Below are 9,691 nucleotides of genomic sequence, written 5' to 3'. Positions count from 1 at the left end.
CAATCCTTGGGTCATGATCAAGCTTATGCCCTACCCTGTGAAACATTGAAACAGAAAATGATTGAGGAATACTGTTTAAGGAATGAGATCAAGAAGATGGAACGTGAGTTCCGTGACTAGAAGTTAGTAGGCAGTGATCTTACCGTCTATAACAAGAGGTTCTTTGAGTTAGCACTGATGTGTCCAGAAATGGTTACTCCTGAGAGGCGTAAGGTTGAATAGTACATCGAGGGTTTAAGTGAGAATATTCAAGGTGGGGTCACTACTTCTAAACCCACTACTGTGCAAGAAGCTATTGACATGGCGAGTCTGTTACTGGACCAGATTGCCTAGAGAGGAAAGGGTATTGTTGTGAATGAGATTAAGTCCAATGATGGTAAGAGGAATTTGAACGGTGGTCAAGATAAGTATTATAACCAACAGCCGTTCAAGAAGCAAGATACTTACCGCAATGACACTGGGGTCACTGGAACTAACTCTAGGTATAAGGGTAATAAGCCACAATGCTCAAAGTGTGGCAAGCATCACACAGGAACCTGTGCTACTCTAATTTGTGCGGTGTAAGAAGTTTGGCCATTTGGCAAGGGATTATAAGGTTAACCTCAACAGCAATACCAACAACAACACTTCGAACAATGCGAATAATGCTGGTAATGCTAAGAACTGTTTTGGTTTCGGACAGCCGGGTCATTTCAAGAGAGACTGTCCTAAGAACAACAACAATGGGAATGCTCGAGGCAGGGCGTTCAACCTCAACTCTGCGGAAGCTCGTGATGATCCAAAACTAGTCATGAGGAAACCTGACACAATCCGAGGGCATGGGCGGTAAAACCCCCCTCCCCAACTGCATCCGCAACGCGATGAGCGGAAGGCACCCTTTGATTGAACAAGGGTAAAGAGGCAACCTTGTGTGCATTGTTGCACCCTACATAAGTCGAACTACCGAACTCTCGCTAAGAGAGGCAGACCGCTATCACATAAGCTACAACACAAGGTTACAACTACGGAGTATTACTCCTTTATATCTACGCCAATGTATTATACTCGTTTGTTTGTGTTTATTTTGTTAGCTAAAAACAACAGTAATGTTCATAAACCATCTATTAATATTTTCAATTTTTCTTAATAAATAGTTTCTATAAATTCATAAAAAGTTAATTATTACATATTTTATTTGAATATTTTAATATTTTAGAAGAATGTCCATTTTTGTAATTTCACTTGTTAACTTATTAAATAATCTGATTTATCAAACACTTTATAAACTGATTATTAGATTATTGTGTTTTCAAACAGTATCATCTAATCCAAACACTATTATTGTACAGCACGTTTTGTAACAGTTGATTATCTGATTCCAATTATTTAAAACACATAATCTATTTTTAAAACTTTCAAAATGCAAATCCAAACACCCCCTAACACGTCTAAAAACGTACATGGACAACCCGCGTAGCGTAGGGTTAACCACAAGAACTAACCGCGTTAATTTTTACATTAGATAGTGTACATTTTAACATACAATGCTTTGTAGGGACCAGTTATGTAACCCAGTTAGGGGTGTTCATTCAGTTGGTTTGTGGTTTATGTGGTTTATTCGGTTTGGTTTATTCGGTTCTCAAGAATATTTTTGAGAACCAATAACCGAACCAAATTTGACAAAACCAAACCAATTCAACCAAATAAGAAATCGATTTACATGGTTCGGTTTTGGTTAAACCAAATTAAAACTCAATTAAAAAAAAGTGTGTAGTTTTCTTTAAGAAAAGCAAACATATTTCATTGATTAAACTATAAGTATACAATTTATACAAAATGTCAAGCATGCACTATAACCTATATTTACAATCTAAACTATATCAACGAACCTTACAAAAAATTAGCAGCATAGAAATAAAAACGAAAACAGTAGCAACTAACTTTCCAGGTACAAAAAATTCACAGGATGGAGTAATGGATAAACATTAGGTGTATGGTTTCAATTTTACACCATATCAATATAGATAAAATAAATTATAAATTTAATATATTTAATATTCAATATATATACCATAAATAGTAGTAGTATATTTCGCTTTTTCAGTTTGAAACCAAATGATCATTTTACAAACTAAATCCAAACCGAAAATCATTAATATTTTCGGATGAAATCAGAAAACTAAACCAAAACCAAATATGTCAATCCACTTTAACCAAATCAATTTGGTTTAGCTGGTTTCGTGGTTGAAACACACCCCTAAACCTAAACCCAGCCCCAAAAAACCCACGTCAACTAATAAATTTCAAGGGTTCTAAAAAAAAAAAAAAGCGGCGATATCTGTCCATCAATTTCTTCATTCTCAACCCTAACTAACCGATCTTCACTAAACCGACGTACGACGTCGTGATCGCCGGAAAAGTATCCGGCCGGAAGTGGAAACAACCAAAAACGCAACGATCTTCAGTAAACCGACGTATGCGGTGTTATCTTCTTCCCTTTGTAGACCTACTATTGTTTGTGTTATTTAATTTAAAATATATTATTATAATTTTAATTTAAATTTGAATTCAGAAGCAGAATTTATTAGTAATGGGTGATGTAAAGCTGTCTGAAATGAAGGGTGTATCTGAGTTTCAAGAGGATTCAAGAGCTCCTTTAATTGAGCTAAATAATACAGATTCTACTGAACTGTGGCTCATCCAATGGCCTAAAGATCAAGTAATACTTCAAACTTAGTATTTTTCAATTTCATGTATATATTGTTAATAAAGTATTAGCAAAGATTGTTTATTTGATATTGCAGGTTCCTGATTTGGACGGGCAACAAATGTCATTAAATCTTCAAGATGATTCAGGGCACCTGGGTTCTTTTGAAACTTCATTTGGTGAGAGTTGTAAACTATGTTCTTTATATTGAAGAGTTTATGTGTACACGATGAGAATGATAATCAATAAAGAATCTTGATAGTTGTGTAAAAAAACCAAACGGAATACCGAATTTGAGTTTTGCTCGGTTTTTGTTTAAACCGAAAACCAGAAAATAATTATTCAACTAAAATAACCGCGAATATCAATTTTGAATTCGATCTTTAGTTTTGAAATCGGTTCGTGGTACATACATATGAAAATTAATAATTTAATATACTATTAGTTGTATTCGGTTAACTGAATTCAAAGAAAGTGAACCTAAAACCGAATTCAAATTTGTAAACCGAATTCAATTTTGGTTTGATTTTTCCCCCCCGGTTTTTATACGGTTCTCATTTTCAGTTTAAACTGCTTGAAACCAAATATTGAACATCCTAATTCGTAGTAGCACTTGGTTGTATTATCTTTTACTTATATACATCAGGTTTTGTAGGAATGCTGATTATTTAGCAAAGCCCTTGATTTTTGTTCATATATTATAATTATAATTGTAAGTTTTAACTGTAATTATAATTGTAAATTGTAATTGTAATTATAATTGCAATTAATATAAGTATAATTATAAATTATAATGGCAGGTAAGTCATATGAGGTTGTAAGCTTTGGAGCACAGGAACCAGCCACAGTGTTCCAATCATCTGCACAAGGTTCAAATATTGGTATGCCTGCATAACTAAATGTTGTTAATACTATACATACTTGTTTACAATATGATTTAATTGATGATGTCTCATCTAATTATTAATTATTGGCAGTTGGTAACATTACAAGGCGAGTTTCATTTGTTAATTATCTGGAGCCTAACGAAGTACCAAAAGATGATACCAAGAAGTTAAAACAGTTATACGAAAAGTCTGCTGTAACTTCATTAAACACTTCTGCTTATAATTTTGTAACTCCTACAAAAAGTTCAAGACCTGCACCATCAAGTGCCAGAACCATTAAGCACAGCGCGCGTAGAAGTTCATTATCTGAAGAAAATGTGCGGTCCAAGGATTCAAAGGTTAGTAAGTCTAGTCTGCACTCGGGCCTTGACTCGGAACATTCGGGAGAAAAGTCAAAGAAGAGAAAGAAACATGTGTCGTAAGATATGTTATATGCGAGCTTTATTCATGCAATTTGTAAGACCATTTTTGTTGGCGCAATGCCTAATTTATCGGATATTGAATATGAAAAATGATTTCCATATGAATTTACAAATCTTTGTTCATGATTGCTACTGTTTCTGTGTGTTTCATTTTGTGTTTAGTACTTCAGTTTGTGTCTAAATTGAGTAGTTTAAGCTACAATGCAGTTCAGAATGTACAATAAGCGAAGTGCTTATCGACTAGTTTAAGTTGACTTGAGCTAATAAGGGCAACTGTGCGCCGTTTATCAAAATCACCTCTTGCATACCTATGACGAAGTTGACTTTTTTCAAGGTCCGACGGGAAATAAATGGAGTGCATTGTGTGCAAGGTTGAAAAAGGTGCGAAACGGGGTCGAGGCAGTCCGGACCTTAAAACGTCGAGACGTGGTCAAGGTCGACGTGGACTTATATATATATATATATATATATATATATATATATATATATATATATATATATATATATATATATATATATATATATATATATACATACATACATACATACATACATACATACACACACACACACACACACACACACACACACATATCCTAAAGCCAAAAAAAACTTCGTTGACAAGTTCGTACTTATAACCGCTATTATATATTAATATAATACGAAAAAATAACACTAAACTACGTCAATTTTGATCAATTTGATCGATTTTAACCGAAACTTTAACTGACGGCATTGACCCGACCTTTCCCGCATGTGACCTGACTTTTGACTGACTGATTAGACGACGGAAGGGGGTCGAGATGGGCTAGTCACCAAAACGTCGTAATGGGCGTCATAACGGATGTCGTTTACAAATTACAATACTGATCCGCCATACTTATGGTAATTCTCACAGATGAATCAGAGCAACATATGAAGCGGAAGTGAGTTGGCTCCTCATCTTTCATATACGTATAGTTATAGTTATAGTTTAATACTTTTGTTCGATTTTCATTATACATTTAATTATACCTAAACAAATCAAACAAATGGAAGTTAGAATCACTTAAACCTTATATATCCAATAAAATTTAATTTATTAAATTACAGAACAAATTCATATTTACACAAATTGTGTAAGGATCTCATATGAACCATAGACAAATTAAAAATGTTAATCCTAAATCTGTAACCTAGATACAAACTAAAAGCAAGTCGTTACAGATACAAACTAAAAGCAAGTCATCAACCTTAGATTGTGAGTTCGAATTATGTCATTGACTATTTAATGAGTGTGTTTGTTGTAGAAATAAAAAATAAAAACTAAAAAAAACAAAGTATACTTGAAGAAAATTAAGCTTCGTCAGTCGTCCTGACTTGAGTCCATTCCTTATCTGCGTTAACTTCCTTCTTCTTACGAGACAAAAAGCCAACGAGACATAAAGCCGAGATGATATCCAAGTAAAAGACCCATAACTAAAACGCTTACACCCTGAACATACCACACATACGACGTTTACCCTTCCTCTACATGTCCATCATTACCCTCATTCGCAACGATACCGATTATGAATTCACCCGAGGCTAGGATCTCCATGGTGTCGTGGATCTCTCCGTGACAGTTTACAGTATACGTAAATGATAGCCTTTTTTTTTTTTTTTTTTTTTTCTTTCTGATTTGTGTTTTATTTTTCTGTTTTATATATTTATATAATATATTTATATAAATTAAATAAAACTTATATTTTTATAAAATAAAGATAAAGAAACTTTTATAGAACTTAAATATTTAACAAACTCTTAAAAATATTTATATTTTTATTTTTCTTTTTATATTTTAGAATATTTAAAACGTATTTTTACAAAAGCGTATTTTTTTATAAAAGTAAACTTAAAAATAAAAATCCTTTTTTTTATATAGCGTTGCGCTTCCGGCTTTTAAGCTAGATTTGTCCCCGGCAGCGGCGTCAAAAATACTTGATGTTTGAGCAGAGTGGTATAAAATACTATTAATTTTTAGCAGGAAATACTATTAAATACGATACAATTTTACACAAGATATTTATTTATTTAGAGAATGGATATACTTAAACCTTGCTACAACACTTATAGGCAGTGTACTTAATCGTACAATAGTGTAGTTTTTAGTAAGTCCGGTTCGTTCCACAGGGAAAATCTTTAAACAAAGCTTAACGCTATATTAGTTTACTTTTATAAAAATACAAATATATATATAAGTAATATTATTATTATAAAGGGGGTTTTTTTTACCGTTTAATGACCGGTTTGTCGATTTTAATTCTTCAGTCGCAGTTAAAACCAAATGTAAAATATTAAATAAAAGACTTAATTTAAAGCGTAAAGTAAATAACGATAATGAAATTACGAATAATAAAAGTGCGATAAAATAAACTTGCGATAATTAAAAGGTACGATAATTAAAAGTGCAATTAAATACAATAACAATGAATAAAAATGCGATAATTAGAAGTGCAATTAAATATAAAATAAAGGAAATTAAATATGAAATAAAAGAATTATGCTTATTTAAACTTCCGTAACCATGATGTTTGACGTGTTGATTTTAGTTTTATGCCCATGGGTTAATTGTCCTTTGTCCTGGATTATTTAATATGTCCGTCTGGTTTTTGTCCATAACAGTCCATCAGTCATAAATATAAAGTGCGAGTGTCCTCGTCAAATTATCCTTATACCCGAAGTTAAATATTCCAACTAATTGGGGACTTAAACTGTAACAAGATTTTAATACTTTGTTTAATAATTACACCAGGATGTCGACTGAGTGTAACCCAAGGTTTTAATATTTTGTTATCAATTATACCAAGTGTCCTTGTACATAATTTCACCCCTGTTTTAATTATTCTAGTGGCTATTAATCCATTCCCGTGTCCGGTTAAATGAACGATTATTCGTACATATAAATACTCCGCCCATCGTGTCCGATCGAGTGTATATGGTTATTTATAGGGACGCCCAATTGTAAATCTTTATATTAACATTAACAAACTATCATTTAGTTAAACAAATATAAAGCCCATTAATAGCCCATAGTCTAATTTCCACAAGTGTCGTTCTTTTATCCAAACCCCAATTATGGTACAAAGCCCAATTACCCAATTTTAGTAATTAGCCCAACATCATGATTACTTCGGATTAAATAAGCATAATAATAACTTAGCTACGAGACATTAATATAAAAAGGTTGAACATAACTTACAATGATTAAAAATAGCGTAGCGTTACACGGACAGAATTTCGACTTACACCCTTACAACATTCGCTAACATACCCTTATTATTAGAATTATAATTAAAATTAAAATTAAATTATAAATTATAAATATAAATATTACGTATATAGATAGAGAGATGGATATATATGTTTTTTGCGTTCACCAAACTGCGAATTTATAGGAGATGTGGCCTGACTTTTCATGCCATGCGATCGCATGGACTTTCTTCTTCCTGGCCATGCGATCGCATGGCCAGTTGGGAGAGCTCACATGTTGCTTGTTTCCTTGTGCCGACGTTTTATAAATATAATATAATATATATATTAATTTTAAGAATTAATTATATATTATATTATATTCATATGCATAGTTGACTTGTAATTTTTAGTCCGTTGCGTCGAGCGTTGAGAGTTGACTCTGGTCCCGGTTCCGGATTTTCGAACGTCCTTGCGTATAATTTAATATCTTGTACTTTGCGTTTTGAATCTTGTACTTTTGTAATTTCGAGACGTTTCTTATCAATAATTGGAACCTCTTTGATTGTCTTTTTTACTTTTGAGCTTTTTGGTCGTTTGCGTCTTCAATTCGTCGAATCTGTCTTTTGTCTTCACCTTTTATTATTTAAACGAATATCACTTTTAAATAGAACAATTGCAACTAAAAGCTTGTCTTTCTTGAGGAATAATGCTATGAAATATATGTTCGTTTTTAGCATTATCAAATATTCCCACACTTGAGCGTTGCTTGTCCTCAAGCAATATCGTCTTGAAATACTAGAATCACTTCTTTATTCTTCACACTTTGTACATCAGTGATTTCTATACGGCGGTATAAACAATGGTAGTAACGATATGGTTTACAGTCCCACATGACTATAAAAATTTAGATCCATTAAGGAAATTGGATCTTTATGAAAACATTTGATCTTTTGAAAATTAAATCTAGTTTTTACCCTAGATAAGTTTTCCGGAATAACCCTTCACCGGTGTTTGCAAAATATTTTTGTGGGCTTGGTGGGTTTCAGATTTGAAAATTTTAGCTCAAAACTTGCGGTTTTGTGTCACCCACTTGCTAACCTTGTATTAGGAAAGCAACACGTCCAGTTTACTTGTCCCGTATATTACCTTTCGGTAAACTACAGTCCGGTTGTAAAGGAAAGCGTTGAACAAGCAACTGTTAAGGCAATGTCCCCTGACATGCTTTTAATTATGGTCTATAACGTGTCAGACGCAATTACTATCCTTGGTAGGAGCAATAGTAAAGCTCACCCTTATAATTTTTTGGTCTGGCACAAGGTCCTGTCCTTGACCATGCTATGCAACCACCGTTCTTACGGTTGACACCTGATTTGGTTCAGGTGACCTAATGAATTCCAGGTGAATTCCTAGGATTTTACGTTCAATGGTAATGAACGCATTGAAAATGGGTTTTCAGAAAACAAATCAGTTTATAATTTGATCAAAATATTTTCTCGTTCAGGCTCGAGTTTAGATATCATTGAATTCCATGAGTTTGAATTCTCAATCTTTAAGGTCAATCTCTAGGATTGAGTAATATCAGGCTTAAAAGCTGATTTTTAATCTTTAAGGAGATTATCCTTTCTGGGGATCTGATTCATTAGTCTTATCCAGCTAATTTGCACGGTGCCCCCCATTTTACGAGACAGCTCCTCTCATGGTTAGGATAAGTCTGACCACTTGGCAACCCTGTTTAATGCTGAGGTCCGTGGATTTCCTGCTGATTTTAGTGATGACTTTTCTAGGTTTTTCGTCAAACTACAGCTGGTCTGGACGACAACTTCTTGACCTAAATCAAGAAGCGCGTGTCTTTTTCGGAAGACTTTACTTTCTTTTAATGATGGAATTGATTCATCGTGTAAATCCATCTCTCTTACAGTAAATCAGGTAAATTTTTTAGTTTAGTCCAAAGCAAAAGTATTTTCAGTTATTTGTACAAAAATATGTGACATATGTTTTGAATAACTTGGAGAATTTTCCCACACTTGGCTTTTATTTTCTTTTTTATTGTCCTCTATTCCATTTTAAATGAATTTTAACATTTTGGTTTGTTTCTCAATTTATGTCCTTTCTGAGGTAACAATAATTTCGGTGTTAACACCTAGTTTTATCGTTCATAAATATGTATAAACATGATTTTGAGTTCATTTAATTGAAAATTTTGAAAATTTTTACTAGAATTGGGTAGTCAGTATATAAGACTAGGGCTGTTCTTTATCATCAGAGAGCACTAGATTCTAATACAACTACTACGTTACTAGTATTTTTAATGGTAACCAAGTGTTTAAGATAAAAATTTTAAAAATCCGAAAGAATTTAACCCCTTCCCACACTTAAGATCTTGCAATGCCCTCATTTGCAAGAAATCAGTAACAATTTAAATTATTGAGGGTGATTAGCGTAAAAATGATTACATTTTACCAAAGATTCCAAACATATTGGCG

The 9,691-nt window shown here is 32.9% G+C and overlaps 1 protein-coding gene across 1 annotated transcript; it reads left to right on the top strand.

The window, feature by feature from the left end:
• Positions 1-2,310: 2,310 nt before the first annotated feature.
• LOC139896815 (mediator-associated protein 2-like) lies at positions 2,311-4,099 on the top strand. Its single transcript, XM_071879454.1, has 5 exons — positions 2,311-2,453; positions 2,552-2,698; positions 2,784-2,865; positions 3,487-3,567; positions 3,664-4,099. The coding sequence occupies exons 2-5, from the start codon at positions 2,570-2,572 to the stop codon at positions 3,993-3,995; spliced, it is 624 nt and encodes a 207-aa protein (XP_071735555.1). The 5' UTR covers positions 2,311-2,453; positions 2,552-2,569; the 3' UTR covers positions 3,996-4,099.
• Positions 4,100-9,691: the final 5,592 nt, after the last annotated feature.

The sequence above is a fragment of the Rutidosis leptorrhynchoides genome, chromosome 3 (genome assembly GCF_046630445.1).
Source record: "Rutidosis leptorrhynchoides isolate AG116_Rl617_1_P2 chromosome 3, CSIRO_AGI_Rlap_v1, whole genome shotgun sequence".
Classification (NCBI taxonomy): Eukaryota; Viridiplantae; Streptophyta; class Magnoliopsida; order Asterales; family Asteraceae; genus Rutidosis; species Rutidosis leptorrhynchoides.
This window is presented reverse-complemented; position numbering and strand designations above follow the sequence as displayed.